Genomic DNA, 21,423 nt, shown 5'->3' with positions numbered 1-21,423 from the left:
CTTTTTTCTGTTTCCTAATTAACCTTTAACCTGCAACGAACAGACTAGTGATTGTGTGTTTTTTTCGAGTAGTCATGGGGTTCCAAGTTTTTGAGTTAGTCTAAATCGTTTAGTTGTTCCAGTGAAATGGCTGTTGCACCCAGTAAGCTTTTGGAATGGCCCTTGAATCGACTCCATTGTTCCCGTGTCTTACATAGCCGACCATATCAGAGCTGTACACAGGCTTTGCTCTGGAATATTTTTCGTAATCATGTATCCAGTGCCAAATATTATTCCCCATTGCTGCTGGTGAGATCAAAATGAAAGCTTATCCCAGTCCTTTAATATTGTGTTGATTAGACCAATAGAAAGAGTAGCAATTCTTATAAATTAGAGATTTATAAGTTGCATTACTTATTTCAAACTCTTCCACCTGCAGTTTCCTCTGCTGACTAAGCGTCATCAGCTCAACAGGAATGTTCTAAGGGACATCATAAGAAACTATGCCCAATCCGCAAGTTTTGCAGCTTGCCTTAATGCATTCACATTTTACTTTATGTGCATTGCAAGACGAATAAATGGGCGATTCGTTTGCAGTTGGACACCTTTGCTGTCCTGTTGGCTATCTTCACAAATTTGCTGGTGGATGCCACCGCCAGTCTTACTTTATTTTGTTACAGGAACAACTCATGCTGTGAGTACAAATATAAATTATAAATTTGTCTTCAATTAGAGCCATGTTTTTATTGTTTTGACAGGCTCTGGAGAGTATGCTGCGACAATTGAATGTTGGTCTAGTGCATTCCCAACTTGGTCAAACATTCATATTCATGATTTGTTCCCTGGTGGTATTGCATTTTCAACAGCTACGAAAATACTCCGGATTTTGGTTTATAAAACCGTCTGCTTTGCCCAAAGATTTCTGCGACTGGTCACTAGGCAAACGTCTGAAGCATAGTGTGAACCAACTAGGTACTTATCTGGGTATTGGTTTTGCCTTGGACCTGGTAAATGCACTGACGCAGAGAGATCTAAAACCACTACAAAAGTTGAGGACAACCGGTTTTCTGGGAACCTACATAGGAATATTTAAGGTACCTATGTACCATCAATTCTCTTTTGTCATTAACAGTGGAAAATTGTTTTTTCCAGTTGGTGCAATGTCTGCTTTTGGGAAAGGTCTTTGACCTTAATGTCACAAACCTAGTGGCCGGATTTCTAAGCGGCAGCGCCTATATCTTTCTAAATCGTTTGACTTTCATGAGTTTTGCTATTGTAATTGCCATTCAAGTCATTTGGCAGCAATTCTGTGCAGGAACAAGTGGAAAGAGCCAAGTATTGGAACTACTAAAGAGCATGCCTTTGGCTAAATTGCTGATACCCTGTAATTTAGCATATTTAGTGCACATTTTCTTCTACCATGAAAAATGTCTAAACACATTGGCAAAGAATTTCATAGACTGCACCTGCGATCATAAGTAAGTATTGACAGAGATAGTGAATATTGTATATAATCCTTTTGTTCATAGTGAGATAAGCCACTTTATTTGATCCAATCCAATCCAATTTAAAGTCCTTATTATTCTCTTATCCTTTTTGTATAGAGTATGGCCTAAATTTCTGTTAGTTATATTTTAAAACTTAATTCAAATTGATTGAAAAAGAGCTAAATGTTATGCATATTTCTTTAATATTACAGTGGACAGCGTTTGCTTGATTTAATGCGATTACCGAATGTAAGCACTATAATGTCTACGGTTAATAAATTTCCAATTATGCCATTTCTGTAAGAGCCAAAACCAAATGTCATAAACTATGGCAAGTTAAATAAAGACAAGTATCTACTTGGTACCATTTGACGCTATCACGAATATGCGAATATGCAAATTATATTGAATCATTAAAGGTAATATAAACATTCATATACATATGTGTATGTATGTATTTATATCATTGCCATTGAGTCTGCTTGGAGACATCTCCGAAGCTTTAACATGATTTAAGTTATAACAAATATGATGTGTTTAAATCGCTGTGAAATATGCAAAGTGGTTTTAATCTTAATCTTCGAAATGGACTTCTTTCTGCGCTACTCTTTGAAACTTTATGATGACTTTTTTTCTGCATTTTCTAAATCACAGAAAAATTATGAGATAAAAAACATTTCACATAAAAATGGAAAAACAAATTACGTTTATTTGGAATGATATGTAATTATAACACATTTTTTAAGCATCGTTGGCCAACCAAATATCAGAAGTGCAATCTCCGCCAGGATACCGCATTTCATGTGGCAAACTTGGACCATAGGGCTCATTAGCAAAGTCCACGAAAAAGTTTTCATTCAATTTGATGCCACCATTTACGATATCAACATCAATTAAAACCACATGTCCGCCTTTTGATACCATCTCGGGATAAAACTGAATAATACACAAAAGGTTAATCATTTAGTGATTACAAAGGAAGACATTACAAATGACTCACTTGCTTATCCCAGGGTGAATAAAGCGAAGATGAGACATACAAACGTTTGCCATCAAGTGAGAGTTGCATCATTTGTGGGCCACCTTCCAGCCGACGACCTTTCACAAAACAAGGGGCTGGTCGTGCCTAAATTATCCACAAAAGAAAGTACAATTAAACATTAATTGACTGCGAAATTTGTTGTTTATGACTTACACTCAATTCCTTGTCCTCTTTCACAGTAATATTGGGCAAATCACTACTAATGGCTCCTCCCAAAAACAATTGGCCCGTTAACTTTGGATTCTCTGGATCACTGATATCATATTGGCGAACATCGCCATGTCTCCAGCAGTTGACATATAGAAAACGATCATCCAAGGATATAATAATATCCGATATCATGCCACCCATTATCTCGTCTTTTCCATTTCCAGTATCGACCACTTTCTCGGGAATGTCTATAACCTTTTTTGCCTCAAATTCGTCAGAGTCATTCTTCTTCTTGAAATAGAAAACTTTCGCATACAAGGCACAGCCTACGAATCCTTCAGCACGTTTGGGATCATGCAGAAAGCGTATCTCCAAAGGAGTTATACCCTCTTTCCCAAGATCTATAGTTTGATATAAAGTTTGTGTAGACCATCTAAAGGAGGATAAAGTTTGTTTATTTTGCATAATTTCGCATATTTTACTCAATGAGGTAAAGTTACCTGTAGAAATTTAGCCTACAACCATACTGAGTCATATCATTAAGATCCTCCGTTTTCCAGCCTCTGAAAAAAGTAAACGACATTTTTAATTATTCTTCTTCCATGGATAACCAGCAATTGATTGCATACCTTCTAAACTTATTAGGTGCTCCCCATTCGGAGGCCACCATAACATCAAAGTAGGGCTGATACCAAAAATCATAACCACAAATGGCCTTTTTGTCGCCTTTAGTCCAGGTTCCAATGCAATTGAAATCGGCATCGAAAAGAATAAAGTCCCCCTTGGCATAGCCCTCAGCATCACCCATAACAGATATCATTATATTGCCATTGGCTAGACAATGGGTTGTATGCGGAGCCGTAACATTGTGGCTCTTTAGTACATTACCATCGATTACTTTAATGATTTCGGGCTTCCTCGGATTTGTTGCCACATCGAGTATATAAATAAAGTCCGAATTTAAAGCCGGCAAAACCAAACGATCCCTCTTGGACACCTTCTTGGCATTCTTGTCAACATAATAACAGCTAGAGCAGGCATTCCATCCGGAATGGTGCAATTCGTCGCCTTTGTGATTCGTAAAATTGCGATGTATTATCTATAAAATGTATACATATATAAAGGGAGGGGCTCTCTCTTAAAAACAATTCTCATTATCAATTAACAAAATGAGAATATTGTTTACTTGACTGTATGTTGGACTCTCCGGATCCACATCAATTGTCGAAAGATAATCACCATGGGGCTCGTCTAGATTGGGTTGAATAGTCACAGTATATAGAAGCTTCTCCCTTGGTCCATTTTGGAAGGCATCCAGTGGCGTTGCATATCCGGGACCCACGCCAACACAACAAGCTGTGAAAACCAAAACAATATTATTATCAACATTTTATTCCAATCACGAATGTTGTTGTGTATAAATTTTAATCTTTATTCTTGGGAACACAAACATTTTTCGGACATTGTTAAATTAAGAATGACAGCGAACTAAATACGCTCCGCAGTTGTGTGGAGCTTTTATATTGCTGCTCTCCATTGTCTTCTCTTTCTCCATTCTCCCAAAACATTGCTCTCAGAGAAATTAAGCGAAGAAAACCGGTAGAAATAGATGAACTGGTAAGTCAATAACAAACATGTTGAACCTGGTCTAAATTAGATAAATTGAATATCGAAAATGAGGCTTAGAAATGTTAAAATTCCTTATCGCTTACTCTTTAACCAGAAATGTTTATTCAGATTAGTTTTGGTGATACGATATAGTCCAGAAAATTCGCTTAATTATAATAATTTCATCAGATTTTGAAAGTCACAATGTTGAAGAACGAATTTACAGAATTCGAATATATTTAAGAATTTCAAAGTTTAGCGCCACACTTTTGAAAAACGATTGTTGTATCGATTCACTGCTGCTATCGAAAAATCATGGGCGTAGCAAGGGGTCAAAAGCGGTAATAATAGTATGGACAACTTGCAACAGCGAGGGGATGACCTTCTAAACTGCAGATGAATTCACCCGTATTAAACAACTTCCATAAAAACGCGAAATTGGTTACTTAATGTTATTCCATTTCTAAACTGATATACAAAATATTTATCGATATACAGTACGATTGCCGGTTACGCACTTGACGAGAAGATGCGCCCATTGTGCTTATATCCCAACCTTATTCCTAAAGTACGGAATGCCTCGACACAGGCTTCCAGACGACGTGTGGTCATTACTGGAAGCGGTGCCGTCACACCCTTGGCCAACAATGTACAGGAATCGTGGAACCGTATTTTGGCCGGTGAATCGGCAATTTCACGTCTGGGACCGGAATTTAAAGGACTACCTTGTCAGGTTGCTGCCCAAATCTGCCGGGAATCTTTGCAATTGGACAAAAAGCTGACCAAAACGGATATTAAGCTAATGAGTCCAGCAACTCAACTGGCTGTCCTCGCCGCAGACGAAGCTCTGGCCGCGGGGCAATTAAGTCCCAGTAAATTAACTGCTGAGCAGCGGGAACGCTTCGGTGTTTGTGTCGGCATGGGAATGTTTGACTTGTCCGAGGTCTATGGTACCTGGCAGCAATTGCAGCGAGGCTACAACCGCGTCAGTCCCTACTTTGTGCCAAGACTATTGCCCAACATGGCGTGTGGGCACATAAGCATGCGTCATGGTTTGCAAGGACCCAACCATTGCGTTTCCACAGCATGTGCAACGGGAGCGCATGCCATTGGTGATGCCTTACGATTCATACGCAATGGAGACGCAGATGTCATGCTGGCTGGTAGCGGCGAGGCTTGTATAGATCCCCTATCGATAGCCGGTTTCTGCAGATTACGTGCCTTAAGTACGGCCTTTAATGATAACCCAGCTGTGGCCTCGCGACCTTTTGACAAATCACGCGATGGTTTTGTAATGGGCGAAGGGGCAGCTGTCTTGCTGCTCGAAGAGTTGGAGCATGCGCGATCACGTGGAGCACCGATCTTAGCCGAGCTACTCGGTTATGGCTTGTCTGGCGATGCACATCATATCACCTCGCCCAGCGAAGATGGCGCTGGTGCCACATTAGCCATGAAACGAGCAATTAAGGATGCCAATATTTCACCAGAGGAAATAACTTATGTGAATGCACATGCTACATCCACGCCAACTGGAGACCGCATTGAATCCCATGCTATTGGACGAGTATTTGGCGAGCATACCCCAAATGTTCGGGTCTCTTCAACTAAGGGCGCCCATGGACATCTGCTGGGATCGTCTGGCAATCTGGAGGCTCTATTTGTGGTGCATGCATGTGCCGAAAATAAACTGCCGCCATCAATTAACATCGAACAGCTGGATGTAGATGTCAACGTAGTAACTAAGACTTCCAACTGGCTACAAAATGGTCGCCGCATAGCCCTTAAGAACTCCTTTGGTTTTGGCGGCACAAATGCCTCGCTGTGCATTGCCAGTTATACCTAAAACTAATCTGGAAATCATCTGCCCACATCGTGTCCCTACTAATTGTTATACCTAAATAGACCAAATAAATTGTTACACTCTTTGCTTATTTTTAGGAAAAATGTTTAGTTTTAAAACTTTATTTGGAAAACTTTTTCTGTTGCTTGTCTCTCACACTATATATGTTCTGTCTTTGTCATCGGTTGTTGGCTTTGTAAAAATGTTGAATGCCAATTGCGTTATGCAATTGGCAAAATTAATTACTGTTATATTGTATATCTGTATATAATATATATTTGAATATATTTATATATAGGTATATAATTATGTATATAGCTCTGTTTGATTTGCTTCTGTTGCTTGTCTTCCTCTCTATATGGCTAGCTATCTATCCGCATCTTGATATCGATGCAAAAAGATTCTAACGATTTTTGAAACATTTGTGATTTCAAGTTGCACTTGTTTTGCTGCCGCTGCCGGTTAGGGGATAGTGTTTTGTATGACATTTAGTAGCAGCTTTCTTTCCATTTTTCTGTTTTTTGCTTAACTAAACCTTTTAATTTGAAGAGTTCATTTATTTTACAAAATTACTTAACGTATAAAATTAAAAGTATTGGGCTTACAAATAGAATTTACTTATATTTTAAATATGTTCCTTTTTGTTGTTGGGGTTTTGTTTTTCTGTTTAAATTGATGTTATTATTGCTGCTGCTTGTCTGGCTGCTCTACATCTACACATTTCTTTTGTTTTGATGCGTACATTTTTGAATGTATATAATGAAGTTTAGTTTTCCGTACATACACACAAATATATATTTACTTATATATGCATAAATATATAATACATTATATGCTTGGGCATTTTTGCTGTGTGTATGTGTTAGTGGTTATTTTGCATCGATGGTTTTTATATAAATTATGAAAATACATTTTATTCGAATAATAATTTTATTCCATTGACTGTACAACAATAGTTTAGTATTTTTTTTTTTATTTTTTTTTTAAATAAACTTGCACGTGTCAAATATTAGTAACAATTTTAGATCTTGATTTTGCTTTTACATTTATTGTGTTCTTTTTTTCTTTTTAAAGAAATTTAAACAATTTTAAAAACTTTTTTCGTCTGTTAATTAGAAATTCCAAATTTTTGAAGCGAAAAATATTTTAAAATTGCAGAGGCCTTTAAATTTCAAATTTACGTATCTGGTTTTTCGCTAGGTTTTTGTTTTAGAGAGATGAAACAAATTAAAAGAATATATATCTAGGCTAAACTGAAACAATACATATACATACATGCTGAAAAAATGAAACAATGTGTATTCCTAAAACATAAATAGGATTTCTTAAGTTTCATGCAGTGTAGCTATTTTTTCTTTTTTTTTTTTTGGGGTATATTGAGATTTGAAGTTTAAAAAAATATAAAATATTTATAAATATTTGTTGTTTCACTTTTTTCTTGCTTACCGTTACTGTTACTTAACACTTATTATCTTACTATTTGTGTTTTGTTTTAAAAAAGACATCTATTTAGGCGCTAGTAAAGTGGTTTTTCCCTTCATTTGCGTTTGCTTTTGCTGTTGCTTTTGATTGGTGATCAATTGCCACAAATACCAATGCTTTACAGTGATGCTGTATTTCTGTTGCCTACACTTAAGATAAAATGTATGTATATATATGTAGTGGGTGAGTGTGTGTGTTTGTGTAATGCATGTGTGTGTGTGTGTGTGTATGGGAGGAGGAAGAAGGAGAATTTATGTACATGGCAAGCCATTAAAACCAAAATCTGGTCACTTATTAAGCAGTGCATCCATGGTATATGGAAATGGAGGTTGCTGCTGCTCGAATCTGTTTGCTGAAGACGACAACAACTTTTTAGCTGCTGTGGCTGTTGTTGCATATGTGGTGTTGTGTGCCGGCGACGGTCAGTCCAGTATAACGATTTGTGATTCAATAGGCCTTTTACTTGGCTCAGGAGCCATAGGCTGAATAGGCAGTGTTCGCCATGGTTTGCGTGCTGCCCGACGCAAATCCACAGCTGGGAGTATTTTTCGCGTTTTCCTTTTAACAAAAACAAAAAGAATTAGTCAGTTATTTTATTTAATTAAACATTTGCATTTCTCACTTGTGTGCTTCGTTGGCTCTAAAATATACATCATCTGGTGCATCCATCCAACTGATCACCTGTTTTCTACCATTTCCACCACGAGCCATTTGCGCAATCTTTTGTTTGCCATTGAGCTGAAATTGAATCGAACCGTATTTAGTAACATAATAACCGAAAAATAAGGAGCTAGCCTTTGACTCACATGATGTCTGGAAAGCGGTTGACCTGATGCCGCCATCATAGCAGCAAATTGTTCAGGGCTGGGACAATGCGAGGGCATCGGATCCTTGTTGGGCCGCTTTGCTGGCGGACCGCTGGGCACTATGGTTACTATAAATGGTAAAATGATAAAATTTGTTTTTGAAAATCCATATAGTTTGTATGTTCTTTTTGGCACATACCCTCTGTGCCATTCAGTGGTTGTTCTTCATGTGCACGCTTCCGTATCGTAGATGTGGCTTGCGTTGGAATTATCGACAGCTCTTTTTCAACTGTCACTGCCACAACATCGGGTGATTTGTTTGGCACACGATCGTAGACTAAACTGCCATCGGGTGCTTTGGGCGGCTTAGGGAATGAGACAACGAGGGGCTGTGGAATTTTATCCTTTGGCGTAAGCACCAGCCATTCATGTGGACCGTTGCCAGGTGCACCCAACCGATTGGCAATTTTGGTGACGCTTCCACGATCCTTCGATTTGAGCAAGAGCATTTTCTTAATCTCTGCCTGCGATTTACCGCTAATACGATTCGTAACTAGAAATCACAAAAAAAAAAACGATAATCAAAACATGATATAAGGCATCAATAGTCCTTTACTCACATTCCTGTTTGACCAGTAGGGCATTGACGGCATATGCACTTTGCCGCGCCGCCTTTTTGGGTTTCACAATGCTGCGACATATAACGCGCGCAACTCTCGTCATGGGATTCGTGTGCAAATAGAAAGCCGTGCGCGTCTTCATAATGGGCCGGGGTGAACTAGAGCTGATAGCGATACCATGCGCTTGGGCATAATGCCGCGCGAAATGGCTCTTCAGCTTGAATTCCTTGCCACAATTGACAATGGAACATCTGTGAATGATAAACAGGAATTAGTTTTATATGTGCAACCAAAACTATTATCCTACGTGGCGCAATTACCTATGCAATTGACGATTGGTTAGATCACTGATTTTGTCCTCATCATTAAGATCAACGACTGCGGTGGGTGTTGTGGCGGCTGCTGCAGTTGGTGTTGGTGTTGTGGCCACCGGTAGGGCTCCCTTTTTCTTAGCTTCGCCATCATTTATATCGCCCTTGTGTGCCGATTTCATACTGCCATACTTTCTCCAGTAATCCCAACAATTCTGACACAAACGACACGTCAAATGCCCGTTATTAACAGAGTTCCACTGTAGAGAGATGCAAATAAAAAAAAGAATTAGCGAGGTTTTTTTTTAATTTTCTTCATTTTGTGCTAACCTGTAATGATTTTGTTGTTCCACATGATTCGCAGGGTTTACCACTGTTGGATAAATCAGTACCTCCATTGGTGGTACCATTATAGATGTTGCCAGTGCTTGAACTGCCCACCTTAGCATTCGCACCATTGCCTTTGACACCTGTGTTATTGTATTGCGGTATAAAGACCTGTTTAAGCTTAAGTTCCGCCTCAACGGCCTTAACGCGCTTCTGTTGTACATAACGATCGGTTGTCTTCCACATATAGTAGTACTCTATGATCTGTTTAAGCGTTTTCCATGGAAGCTGTAAGACAATTTAAGTAAGTAACAAGTTCTTTCTCTCTGTACTACAGAGTCTGTAGTCATCAGATTTATTTTTTAAACTTACGAAATCTTGTCGTATATCATTGAAATCTTTTCCATATTTGTCGAGTGCCTCCTCAAACAGGTTTGCCTCCGACGCACTCCAATCTTCGATTTCATCGCGACAGAGCACCGGCCCAGTGGAAGGAACTAATGAGGACATTGACTCCTCAATTGAATATTCATGCTTGTGCAATATATTCATTGCGTGAAACTACAACGTAATAGTTAATAGAGAGATCAAGTTTTAGTCATTATTTACTCACCAGTGTTATATCCCGACTTGCGGCTGCTGCTGACATATGCAAAGAGGGTTGCTTTACCGAGCTGCTGCAGTCAAGGGCGCGAGCAAAGGTGCCAATGGATCGCGAGACAACCAGAAATTGATCAATCTTGCGATCGGTCAAACTATGCTCCGGTGTCCATACCAACGACTCCAATTCCTCTAGCTTTCGCTCATCCGTGGTGATGTCTTTTAGCTTAGCGGGTATATCACACTGATAACGACTGCCGACGCGTATCTCACCCTTGTCGGCGAGCAGCGTTTTTTGATTCGGATCAAAAACCAAACAATAGAAGAATGTGTCCTAAAAAACCAACAAATGAATAGAGAGAGTTACGTTTAATTCAACTTGAATAAGTCATAGGCTACAAGGAGCAATATTATTGCGTCTACCAACTACGACTCACGTCTTTATTCAGATAGCTCTGCAGTGATTCCGTTTCGTTGAGCAGGGTCACTGAACATTTGCCTCGTATCTGTGTGGCGGGTATGAATTCAACTTGACGCGACAGGAACAGTTCGCGATGCTTGATCTGATAGCGTTGTTTGCTGGTTAAAGCTTCACCCTTTTCAGTATCACCGATTCCACTGCTAGTGCCGCCACTTCCAGTGCCGGTGCTACTACTATTACTGTTGCTATTGTTGGTGTTGTTGTTGTTGTTGTTAGAGCCGGTGTTACTATTGCCGCCAGAATTGCCACCACTAGCCGCACTACCGCTGCTACCTGTTTGGTTCGTCGGACTAGTGCGTTCCTCATCGAGGGCAGCTGTAAAACAAAAAACGACCATAATATAATGTTTGAAAGAAACACATTTTAAATCAATACACTACAAATCAATTTAATCCATTCTAAAGGACTACTACTAAATACTACTACTTCGAGCTACAGCATTCGCGTTTTTATGTAAGTGTTTGTGTTGTACCTATTGAGGGATCAAGCACAGCTTGCGCCGCCTGCTCCTCGCTCACGGGTGTTCTAAGCCAGGTTTTCTTCAGTTTCGTCGCCAGCGGTGAGTCCTCGGCAGTTGCCACTGCATCATCGCAAATTGTGGAGATTGTAGAAGGTATTTTTTGTTTTTATTTTAAAGGGAAATGAGTTTATTTTACAAAACTTAAATTATAAAAAATTGATTAAAAAAAAAAAAACAACGAAAACTGCTTGCAAATTTCACGCATTTGAAAGTGAGGTTAAGTACGAAAGGTAATCTTACTAAAAGACGGCCAAAGACAAAAGACAACTGGGGTAGTATATACGTAGTTCAGAAAAAGAAGCGCAAGAATTTTACGCTACTCAAGAAACACAAAATAAATAGAAAACTTTTGGAATTTATTTTTAATACCCAACAACAAACAGAGAGGCATGAAAATGTTGCCACCAAGAATGGGATGGAGGGTGAGTTAGGTTAACGGTAAGGCTATAAGGAAGAAGGCAAGGTGGCTGATGTTTCTACTTAGCCACCGCCCCAACCACTAGCCAAGCAAAGCAGTTACATGAGCTTGTGGGTGCATCAGCGTGGGTGTAGATATATGTGAGACACGGGAGACACTGCCAACTGCCAAGGGGAATTTGGGCTTAAAGTCGTGCGGCGTTGGAGTGGTTGGGCCGACGCTGTTTGGTTTGGCGGCCATAGATAGGACACACATACACGAAATACATGTCGGTGGTGGGGTGGTGGTTCGTCTGCTTCGCGCATTTCAATTTTTTGTACGCTCCGCACAGCTTCGTCGCCATCGTCGTTGTTTGTCGTCCTCGTCCTCGCATCATGGTCGGACGAATGGTATTAACTTCGTTTCTCATACTTTTTACCCCTTAAGATAAATAGGAATATTATATTTGTTCTAATGAATGTGTAAAATGTCTTGGAGTCTTTTAATATCAACTTTCTATCCCTCTGTGTCTCTTCTGTATATGCATACTCTGTAGAGCAAAAGGCACTGAAACTATAGAATAGTTTTATTTTGCTGGTAACTTAAATGTAAGTGATACATATATGTATTTCCGTATTATAGGATATTAACTCTGTCGATGCTACTACTACTTTATGTTAGCCCCGATTTTATGCAAAGAGTTAAGAAGAAGAATTAGAGATTTCGGCAAATTTGCATTGAGGGCCTATGCTTTTTATCTCATTTAAAGCTCAAGAGATAGAGATGATAATAATAATTGCAAAATTCTTAATCGACAAAGTTCAAAGTCAAAACTTTACGCATCGAAAATTTGCACTTTAATAATTACCAATTGCAATTGCTCAGAGTGGGTATGGAGGATGGAAAAGGGGTGGTCTTAATGGTCTTTTCCCGGCGCATTGTTGAATGTCAGGGGGTGATGGAGAAACAGAATCACATGCGTGGTGTGGGTGAATATATGGTGAGAGAGTGGGGGGGAAAACGCATTTTTGTTGGGGTCACGTATCGAATTCAAGTGGGCGGCACACTACTGGTCGAAGCCCAACACAAGCCGGCTCCAGTAATTTTTTCTCTGATAAAACTTGGTGTGTGTATGTGTGTGTGTGTGTGTGTGTGAATGGCTGAATGTGTTTTTGGTATTGGTGATTCTTCGTTGTTGTTGTTGCTATTGCCTTTTTTGGGATACCCTTCTCTGTGTGTATGTATACAGAAATGCAAAAGCGTTGCCTCTCTTTACGTTTTCTGCCTTGTTCTACTACCCTGGCACGGCCACCACCCCAAAATGCCACCCAATTGTGCCCATCCCCACCCACTATAGCATAGCACTCATGAAAATTTTCGTGCACACTCGTTCACTCGCTTACCGAAGTAGACAGCAAGCAAGAGTCTACCTGCTGTTCCTACCGCTACTCCTACCCTGCTCTTCCTAACCCCAACCCCTACCCCTACCCATTCCTAATTCCAAGAACAGAGAGTATCACATTCAAGCAGCAGCACCATCACCAACAACAACTGAGGAGTACAGTGCACATTATGTTCATGTTGTTGCCTACGGATGGATAGTACGGACGGATGCTACGGATGCTAGGACTCCGTTTTCTCTGTGCTTTGGCTTTGGCCGCCATCGCCGCCACCGCCTCAGTGTGTTTTACAGTTGTTGTCATTGCGGTTCTTGTTGCTCTTCATGTTGGCTTGCGTTTTACCCAGAGGCAGAGGCGGTGGGGGTAAAACTGGGTGGACGGGCGCATGCCTTAACACATTGCAATGCCTCGTCGTCTGTCCTGATGTGTGGGGGAGGGATGTAGTGAGGGGATTGTGGTGGAGATGAGTATGCTTTTTACATTAGACCGGGCTTTTCTGTACGTTGAAATATTATTTTTTTGGTCAAATATTATTTTATCATTCATTTCATTTCAACCTTCTTTCCACTACAAATAAATCAATTTGTTTAATAAGAGTCAACTTTTTTATTTGCCATACCAATATACATATATGTATACCTTTCCTAGGATATTATTATTATTATTATTATGATAATTCCATTCAAATTGGTTTATAACCATGTTAGTTCACATGTTTTCGTATTACTCTTGAATACGACATTAAGATTTTCATACGAAATAAAACCAGTCTAATACAAACGTATATAAGTATGTATCTATGTATGTATGTATATTTAGTACACACATATATAATACAACTAAATACATATGTATGTGTGTTACTGCTGTTGGCTTTCTTTGGTTTATATTTTGGTTTTCTTGTTTTTTTTTGTGGTGAAATGTGCTTAGTGTTTAAGGACCTTTGGTTCAAAGGGTAAAAAGAAGAAAAGTGGGAGAATTTTAACTTTTGGCATACTTGAAGGCCATGGTTTTTGTAATAGAGAAAAAGCAACAAATTGTAACTTAACCTCACTTTGTTGGGCCAGAAACGGAAGTCAACAAAAAAAAAACAAAAATTATTACCTAAAAATCTTATGGGGATAAGAAAGAGAAGTGGCACTTACGTTGATGCTTGTCGGCCAGCTGTACCAGCGGATTGGGCAGATCACGACGCCGATAGAAGCATTGGACCTTTGCTTCCACATTGCCGAGTTGGTTTTTATTTAATTCCTCGATGCGGCCTATCAGATAGGGACAATTCGGCGTCGTCTCAACGTAGACATAGTCTGCAAGAAAAAAAAATAAAAAGAAGAAAGAAAAATTGAGCTTATTACAATTACAGTTTAATAGCTGGCAAAAAGGAATCCATTCATTGAACAACAATGTATTTGTACCTTAATTACAAATACACACACATACACTCATACATATTGATGTCTGCATTTAAGCAAAAGGTATGCGAGTGTTGCTCAATTAAATACAAATGTGGGCATTCATCCATCCAAATGCATCCAACAAAACCACCGTTAGATGAATTGGAACCTGTCTCACCAAAAACGTAATCCAATACAAGAGAGTAAACTACTTGGAGTAAAAGAAAATTTTTCTTTTGCATTTGCTAAAATACTTAGATGTTACAAAAATAAAGCAACAAAAAAAAGGTGAAAAAGAAAGTTTGCATAAGTATGTATGTGTGTGTGTGTGTGCGCGTGGCCAATAAAAATGGCAAAACGGAAAAAGCGCTAATGAAAATTCTACATAAATACATACATACATTCATATATTCGTTTTATTTATTAACAATTGTATTTATGTATTGCATTTTTTCGGTTCATTTGCATAAATACGCAAAGAAAAGAATCGACTAACACACACACACACATAAAGTCATCGTTGGCTGACATACATACATACATACGTCGTACCTACAAATAAGCAGGCAGGTGAACGTCATCATAATAATATAGTATGTATGTGTATGTATGTATGTATATACTCCTACCCCTTCCACCTGAGACCATTTTCAAGTTTCAAGCCCAATGGGAGTGATAGAGCAAGCAGTAGGCCCAATGTGCAAAGTGCGTAACAAAATTGAAGTTGACAAAAAATTAAAGAGTTGGGTGTGGGGGCAACATGGCAAACAGCAGTGAGATGGAGAAAGAACCATAAGATGCTCTCTAACGAAACTTGCAAACTCATTACCATAAGAAAACAACACAACACAAAGCAGAAAATTAGATACACACACATACACGCACACAAATGAAATAGAGATCATAAAATTGGAAAATGCAATCCCATTTAAATTTCATCATGCTAAACAATGCTTATCGGTGGAAAAATAAGAAGAACACTTGCTGCAGCTGTGACAATTTCGTTGGACACACACATGCCCAACCTCTAGTCCCCCGCCACCAGAGCCTTCCTCGCCCCGGCAATCTACAAACTGTTCACTGGTTCGCTTGCTGATGATGGCTGCGTTGTTTAAAGCTCGCCTCGTTCCGGCAAGCAACCATTAAAACGTACACACATATGTATGTATGGATGTACATTGTACATACATATTCATCTGTACATATGCATGTAAATGTGACTAGGCGCTTATTAGCCAATCAGTTAAAGCATTTTCATTAGTAGTTTCCCGCATCATTGATAACCACGCACATGAGTGTGTGGGATATGTGGGAAATTTGACTACAACTTGATAAATGGAAATGCACTTTCATTACGATTTTCCTTTAAGTCTTCTCAGACAAAAACACACACACACTCATACACATACACAGGCACCGCACAGCACGGGCGCCGATAACGAAGATGATAGAAAAGCGAGTATGGAAAAAAAAATTTTTCTCACCTCCGACTCGATACATATTTGTGGCCATTTTCACTACACCTTGCACCAAACCTTCACATGTAAAATATTCGGCACTTGTTTAGCACTGTTTTGCAATTGTTTTATTTAGGATTAGCGCACATTTAATTAACATTTAATATTAGTTGTTATGATTGGATTTGCATTTTTTTCACATAAGACGCGTTTTTCCTTCCGCCATCTTAGAAACAACCAAACACACACACACGCACACAACGGCGAGTAAACAGCTGCAACACGGCAAGATATCGATAACACCGGCCGATAACTATGAAATATATCGCACTTATCGGTTCGCAATTAAAACAGTTTATAACAGAAACAATAGTAATTTACACAATTTTACAACAGTTTATAGTCTAAAATTTACATATAATGAGTGTATTTTGATTATATAGTGCAACCAAATTTTTGTTCTGTTTTGTTTAGCATTTTCGTCATTGTGTCAGCTGTGCGGACGCCGTCAAGCTGACTGCTACGCCACCAACTGTCAATGTCCGTGACGTGGCCAGCGATTTTCCAATAAGCAGAGAGGAAAAATATAGTTTCGGTGTGTAATCAAGTTAAAGTAATAGATAATTTAGGTGTTTGAACGATGACTACCTACGAGGAGTTCATCCAACAGAACGAGGATCGTGACGGAGTGCGTTTGACGTGGAATGTGTGGCCTTCTAGCAGAATTGATGCCAGTCGTTTGGTGGTACCATTGGCGTGTCTTTACCAGCCGTTGAAAGAGCGACCCGACTTGCCACCCATTCAATATGAGCCCGTTCTCTGCACACGTAGCAATTGCCGAGCAATTTTAAATCCTCTGTGTCAGGTTGACTACCGAGCCAAGCTGTGGGTCTGCAATTTTTGCTTTCAACGTAATCCTGTAAGTAGTAAATGAGTTGTCATTTTGTTGGCCTACTAAATTTATGACGTGTTGTGATTGTAGTTCCCCCCGCAATATGCGGCTATTTCGGAGCAGCATCAGCCGGCTGAGCTGATCCCGGGCTTCAGCACAATTGAGTACACTATCGTCCGGGCTCCAACAATGCCACCGGTGTTTATCTTTCTGGTAGACACTTGCATGGATGAAGAGGAGCTAGATGCTCTCAAAGATTCGCTGCAGATGTCGTTGAGCTTGTTGCCCCCAAATGCTTTGGTCGGACTTATTACCTTTGGTAAAATGATCCAGGTGCACGAACTTGGTGCCGAAGGTTGCTCTAAGAGCTACGTGTTCCGTGGCACAAAAGATTTAACGGCGAAGCAAGTGCAGGATATGTTGGGGATTGGACGCGGAGTTGCTGCAGGACAACACCAACCGGCTGGTAGCCAGCCAGGACTGCCAGGACAGCAGCAACGTCCCAATGCTCCAGGTGGAGCGCCGATGCCGCCGGCTCATCGTTTTCTGCAGCCGATCAGTCAGTGCGATGCAGCACTGGGTGACCTGCTCAGTGAATTGCAACGTGACCCTTGGCCGGTGCCGCAGGGCAAGCGCTACCTGCGTTCCACAGGCGCTGCTCTTTCCATTGCAGTTGGTCTACTGGAATGCACTTACCCAAATACGGGTGGTCGCATTATGACATTTGTCGGTGGCCCTTGCTCCCAGGGACCCGGCCAAGTGGTCGACGATGAGCTGAAGCATCCCATACGTTCCCATCATGACATACACAAGGATAACGTTAAGTTTATGAAGAAAGCCATCAAACACTATGACGCCCTGGCTCTAAGGGCAGCTACAAATGGCCATAGTATTGACATCTATTCGTGCGCCCTCGACCAGACCGGTTTGCTGGAAATGAAGCAGCTATGTAATTCCACCGGTGGTCACATGGTCATGGGGGATTCGTTTAATTCATCGCTTTTTAAGCAGACTTTCCAACGTGTGTTTGCCCGCGACAGTCGTAACGATTTGAAAATGGCTTTTAATGCCACGCTTGAGGTGAAGTGCTCGCGCGAGCTGAAAATCTCTGGGGGCATCGGCTCGTGTGTGTCGCTGAATGTGAAGAGCCCGTCGGTGTCGGATGTGGAGATCGGCATGGGAAACACGGTACAGTGGAAACTGTGCACCCTGAGTCCCAGTTCGACGGTTGCTTACTTCTTTGAGGTGGTTAATCAGCATGCAGCACCGATACCACAGGGCGGTCGTGGCTGTATTCAGTTTATAACGCAATATCAGCATCCGAGTGGACAGCGTCGTATAAGAGTCACCACACTGGCAAGAAAGTGAGTAAAGAAATGGATCATTTTATTTAGTCTTCACTATTTTGCCTTTTGTTTTTTTTTTTGTTTCACAGCTGGGCGGATGCAACATCAAATGTGCATCATATTAGCGCTGGTTTCGATCAGGAGGCTGCTGCAGTCCTAATGGCTCGAATGGTTGTCTATCGCGCCGAAACCGATGAGGGTCCAGATATTTTGCGCTGGGTAGATCGTCAACTTATACGGCTGGTAAGAATACCTCTTATTGCCAGGAGTTGTACTCTCTCTAACTTTTTTTTTTTGTTTCTATTTGCGTATAGTGCCAAAAATTCGGAGAGTATTCAAAAGATGATCCGAACAGTTTCCGCCTGTCGCAAAACTTTAGCCTTTTCCCACAGTTCATGTACCATCTGCGCCGATCGCAGTTCCTGCAGGTCTTCAACAATTCGCCCGACGAGACCACATTCTATCGACACATGCTGATGCGCGAGGACCTCACCCAGTCGCTGATCATGATCCAACCCATTCTCTATAGCTATTCATTTAATGGACCACCAGAGCCTGTCCTGCTGGACACTGCCTCAATTCAGGCGGATCGTATACTGCTGATGGACACCTTCTTCCAGATACTCATCTATCATGGCGAAACAATTGCGCAATGGCGTGCCCTTAAGTATCAGGACATGCCCGAATATGACAATTTCAAGCAGCTACTGCAGGCTCCTGTAGACGATGCCCAGGAGATTTTACAGACCCGTTTCCCTATGCCGCGTTACATTGATACCGAACATGGCGGCTCGCAAGCCCGTTTCCTGCTTTCCAAGGTCAATCCATCGCAGACGCACAACAACATGTATGCCTATGGCCAGGTAAGTCTCCATCTCTAACCCAATTGACTTTATCGTTTTGTCATATATTTTTTTATATATTTATTGACCATTTCTCGTTTCAATTCGATTCGTAAATTCGTTCGTTTAACTCTCATTATGTCCACCCTGTGTGCCCGATCCTTTGTTATGGTCATACGCAGCCGCCTATTGGGCAGACCACGGTAGTACTTTATTTTTGTGTTCTATTCGGATCTACCTACTTGGTTTCTTGTTAGTTTATAAGTTGCTTACGGTTGTTGGTTTTACTTTTGGGTATTGGATTCGCTTTAGCTCACACACACGCATTTCTCCTCACTTATCCACTGTCTCCCCTACCCAAGCCCATCATCTAAATAACTTACGTTTCTCTGCCCCCTACTTTTCATATAGGACGGAGGTGCTCCCGTGCTCACGGATGATGTCTCGCTGCAGCTGTTTATGGAACATCTCAAGAAGTTGGCCGTATCCACAACCACATAAGATGGAACCGAAGATCATGGCAAAAGCAATTACATATACGAAATATATTCCATAATAAACTATGCAAATTATATTCGAAAACCTCTGAAATCGATTGGCTTTTGGGAAAATTTTGTGGCTAAATTTGTTTTATATTTTTTTGGTTTATTTTCTTTTCAAAAATATAATAAAAACAAATGCTATGCGAAATTTACAGTAAGCGGAATGAATCAACAAGCAAAATAAAGCATATAAATATAAGCAATTAACAAAAATTTAATGTTCCTTAGAGAGAGTTAATCAGATATAATATTGCTAAGTGAATATTATCAAATGTCCGCCTCTCTGATATCTCTCTGATATAACAACTACTAATACAATTTGAATGCCTCTGGACTCCATGCTACTAGACTATTTGGTAAACACTTGACTAAAACGACCAACTCCATTGTCTAATTGGCTACTCATTTTAACTTAGTTGAGGAACCTAATTGACATTTTTTGATCGACATCCGTACGATCTAGGGCTTTGCAAAAGTCCTCAAATGAGATTTTGCCCTGACAGCATAGATCCGCCTCCAATATAGTCCGCTCTGCTATGCTAACTAATTGGTCCTGACTGATATTGGCGCCCACCATCATATGCAGGATGGAAAGCAACTCATCCCGGCTGATTACACCATCATCATCCAGATCGTACATTTTGAATGCAAATTTCAATTTCTCCTCACGGCTGTTCAGTTTGCTTTGCTTATTATCACGCAGCGGTCGGAAATGGGCCAAAACATTCATGAATTGGCGAAAGTTGACTCGGTCATCGGAGCTCTCAGCAAAAAAGGAATGAACAATACGCTCACATAGAGGATTAATTGCCAATTCTGGTATGCGCATCAAATCCTCCCGAGAGAGTGTACCGCAGTCGTTGCGATCCAGTGAGGTGAACCGTGAGTATAAACGTTCAATTTGATTGGGAGTAACTGCGAATGAAAAAGATAAGAAAACATTATCAGAAAGTTTGATATTTGGTGGTTAAACAGCATTGGATACACCATTTCAAATTGGAACTAACAGCACAAACTAAATCGGTAGGCAGCTTGCTTATCGGCAATTATAAAATTACAAACATTCGGACACTAGATAATGGACTCCAATTTGATATTGATATGAGAATGGACTTCAATCGGTTGATGGCGGGCAAGGGCGAAGATAGACGGACAAACAAGTGCAATAAACGCAAGCAAGTACAATGCAAATATATCTGGAAAATGTCTGAACGGTAATTATATAAAACGATATAACGTGCTCGGGCATTTATGTTTATTGATCAATTTGGACAGTAATTGACTATGCCCCTGTTCATCTCCGACTCCGCATCACATTGGTACGGCAAATATTTGGTCAGCAAATAGAAAAGATCTTAACAGGAATGTGCGAATTAGTATAATGGCAACATTAACACCATTGCCAACAAATTGCGTTTTTAGTTTTGAATTGTAATATTGCTTTTATTATTAGTTTGCTGTTAGTCACCAAGGTCGCTGGAAATTATAATTATATTCTTAACTCACAGCCTGTCTCATCTTGAATTTGTGCGATTTCCTCGTTAAGGAGGAACAATGATGATTTATTCCCCATTCTGTAGTCAATGGTTTTGTGTACTTGACTCCGGGAGTTTTGGATAAAGTAACGCGTCTACGTTTCTATATAAAATAATTCCGCTCTCGAAAAACAACAATATTCCATCGATAATTATCGACTTGCCATGGTTGCATATAGATATATGAGATTATCGATTTTTTTCAAACAAAAAATGTTGCTCTACCCAAAGAGGAACAGCTGACTGTCAGAAAAATTATAAACAAATTATGAACAGGACTATATGCCCGGCCATTGCAGAATTGCGATATTTGTTTTATGCATTCGACTCGACTAACTGGTTTATTACCTTTTTAAAGTCAAGAT

General features: G+C 40.1%; 6 protein-coding genes across 8 annotated transcripts; 3 read left to right on the top strand and 3 right to left on the bottom strand.

Moving 5' to 3' along the window:
- Positions 1-92: 92 nt before the first annotated feature.
- LOC6647881 lies at positions 93-1,850 on the top strand. Its single transcript, XM_002070726.4, has 5 exons — positions 93-288; positions 419-673; positions 738-1,073; positions 1,132-1,457; positions 1,679-1,850. Exons 1-5 carry the CDS (start codon positions 127-129, stop codon positions 1,767-1,769), a joined length of 1,170 nt encoding a protein of 389 aa, XP_002070762.2. The 5' UTR covers positions 93-126; the 3' UTR covers positions 1,770-1,850.
- Positions 1,851-2,149: 299 nt separating this feature from the next.
- Positions 2,150-4,129, bottom strand: LOC6647882 (methanethiol oxidase). Its single transcript, XM_002070727.3, has 7 exons — positions 4,110-4,129; positions 3,845-4,014; positions 3,288-3,757; positions 3,159-3,221; positions 2,662-3,091; positions 2,467-2,592; positions 2,150-2,402 (listed from the first exon to the last, which is right to left on the bottom strand). Exons 1-7 carry the CDS (start codon positions 4,120-4,122, stop codon positions 2,208-2,210), a joined length of 1,467 nt encoding a protein of 488 aa, XP_002070763.1. The 5' UTR covers positions 4,123-4,129; the 3' UTR covers positions 2,150-2,207.
- A 519-nt stretch (positions 4,130-4,648) lies between these two features.
- Positions 4,649-6,210, top strand: LOC6647883 (3-oxoacyl-[acyl-carrier-protein] synthase, mitochondrial). Its single transcript, XM_002070728.4, has one exon. The coding sequence runs from the start codon at positions 4,796-4,798 to the stop codon at positions 6,107-6,109; it is 1,314 nt and encodes a 437-aa protein (XP_002070764.1). The 5' UTR covers positions 4,649-4,795; the 3' UTR covers positions 6,110-6,210.
- Positions 6,198-16,157, bottom strand: LOC6647884 (metastasis-associated protein MTA3). Of its 2 annotated transcripts, XM_002070729.4 has the most exons (13): positions 15,929-16,157; positions 14,196-14,357; positions 11,206-11,313; positions 10,690-11,048; positions 10,266-10,586; positions 10,025-10,213; positions 9,656-9,940; positions 9,335-9,585; positions 9,015-9,265; positions 8,594-8,947; positions 8,395-8,522; positions 8,211-8,326; positions 6,198-8,146 (listed from the first exon to the last, which is right to left on the bottom strand). In XM_002070729.4, the coding sequence occupies exons 1-13, from the start codon at positions 15,954-15,956 to the stop codon at positions 8,011-8,013; spliced, it is 2,688 nt and encodes an 895-aa protein (XP_002070765.1). In that variant the 5' UTR covers positions 15,957-16,157; the 3' UTR covers positions 6,198-8,010. The 2 variants fall into 2 exon arrangements, with proteins under 2 accessions (XP_002070765.1, XP_015032770.1); XM_015177284.3 differs by lacking the exon at positions 11,206-11,313.
- A 232-nt stretch (positions 16,158-16,389) lies between these two features.
- On the top strand, positions 16,390-19,563 carry LOC6647885 (protein transport protein Sec23A). 2 transcript variants are annotated; one of them, XM_015177436.3, is made up of 6 exons: positions 16,390-16,820; positions 16,884-18,157; positions 18,229-18,382; positions 18,454-19,002; positions 19,164-19,184; positions 19,393-19,563. In XM_015177436.3, exons 1-6 carry the CDS (start codon positions 16,542-16,544, stop codon positions 19,480-19,482), a joined length of 2,367 nt encoding a protein of 788 aa, XP_015032922.1. In that variant the 5' UTR covers positions 16,390-16,541; the 3' UTR covers positions 19,483-19,563. The 2 variants fall into 2 exon arrangements, with proteins under 2 accessions (XP_015032922.1, XP_002070766.1); XM_002070730.4 differs by lacking the exon at positions 19,164-19,184 and having other exon boundaries at positions 16,391-16,820.
- A 150-nt stretch (positions 19,564-19,713) lies between these two features.
- Positions 19,714-21,184, bottom strand: LOC6647886 (calcineurin B homologous protein 1). Its single transcript, XM_002070731.3, has 2 exons — positions 21,030-21,184; positions 19,714-20,438 (listed from the first exon to the last, which is right to left on the bottom strand). Exons 1-2 carry the CDS (start codon positions 21,094-21,096, stop codon positions 19,936-19,938), a joined length of 570 nt encoding a protein of 189 aa, XP_002070767.1. The 5' UTR covers positions 21,097-21,184; the 3' UTR covers positions 19,714-19,935.
- Between the last annotated feature and the right edge of the window lie 239 nt (positions 21,185-21,423).

Source organism: Drosophila willistoni, chromosome 3R (assembly GCF_018902025.1).
Source record: "Drosophila willistoni isolate 14030-0811.24 chromosome 3R, UCI_dwil_1.1, whole genome shotgun sequence".
Lineage (NCBI taxonomy): Eukaryota > Metazoa > Arthropoda > Insecta > Diptera > Drosophilidae > Drosophila > Drosophila willistoni.
This window is presented reverse-complemented; position numbering and strand designations above follow the sequence as displayed.

Bases quoted from the DNA above. Each gene is read 5' to 3' on its own strand.
- LOC6647882 (XM_002070727.3), bottom strand. The intron at 3,758-3,844 runs GTAAACAATATT...TACATTTTATAG, and splicing joins AGAGTCCAACATACAGTCAA to ATAATACATCGCAATTTTAC. The intron at 3,222-3,287 runs GTATGCAATCAA...TACTTTTTTCAG, and splicing joins GCACCTAATAAGTTTAGAAG to AGGCTGGAAAACGGAGGATC.
- LOC6647883 (XM_002070728.4), top strand. From the start codon at position 4,796: ATGCGCCCATTGTGCTTATATCCCAACCTTATTCCTAAAGTACGGAAT.
- LOC6647886 (XM_002070731.3), bottom strand. From the start codon at position 21,096: ATGGGGAATAAATCATCATTGTTCCTCCTTAACGAGGAAATCGCACAA. The intron at 20,439-21,029 runs GTGAGTTAAGAA...TTTCATTCGCAG, and splicing joins AATTCAAGATGAGACAGGCT to TTACTCCCAATCAAATTGAA.
- LOC6647884 (XM_002070729.4), bottom strand. From the start codon at position 15,956: ATGGCCACAAATATGTATCGAGTCGGAG. The intron at 11,049-11,205 runs GTACAACACAAA...TTTGTTTTACAG, and splicing joins TGTGCTTGATCCCTCAATAG to CTGCCCTCGATGAGGAACGC. The intron at 8,327-8,394 runs GTGAGTCAAAGG...ATTCAATTTCAG, and splicing joins AACCGCTTTCCAGACATCAT to CTCAATGGCAAACAAAAGAT.
- LOC6647881 (XM_002070726.4), top strand. From the start codon at position 127: ATGGCTGTTGCACCCAGTAAGCTTTTGGAATGGCCCTTGAATCGACTC. The intron at 289-418 runs GTGAGATCAAAA...TTCCACCTGCAG, and splicing joins ATTATTCCCCATTGCTGCTG to TTTCCTCTGCTGACTAAGCG. The intron at 674-737 runs GTGAGTACAAAT...TTGTTTTGACAG, and splicing joins TTACAGGAACAACTCATGCT to GCTCTGGAGAGTATGCTGCG.
- LOC6647885 (XM_015177436.3), top strand. From the start codon at position 16,542: ATGACTACCTACGAGGAGTTCATCCAACAGAACGAGGATCGTGACGGA. The intron at 18,383-18,453 runs GTAAGAATACCT...ATTTGCGTATAG, and splicing joins ATCGTCAACTTATACGGCTG to TGCCAAAAATTCGGAGAGTA. The intron at 19,003-19,163 runs GTAAGTCTCCAT...GGTCATACGCAG, and splicing joins ACATGTATGCCTATGGCCAG to CCGCCTATTGGGCAGACCAC.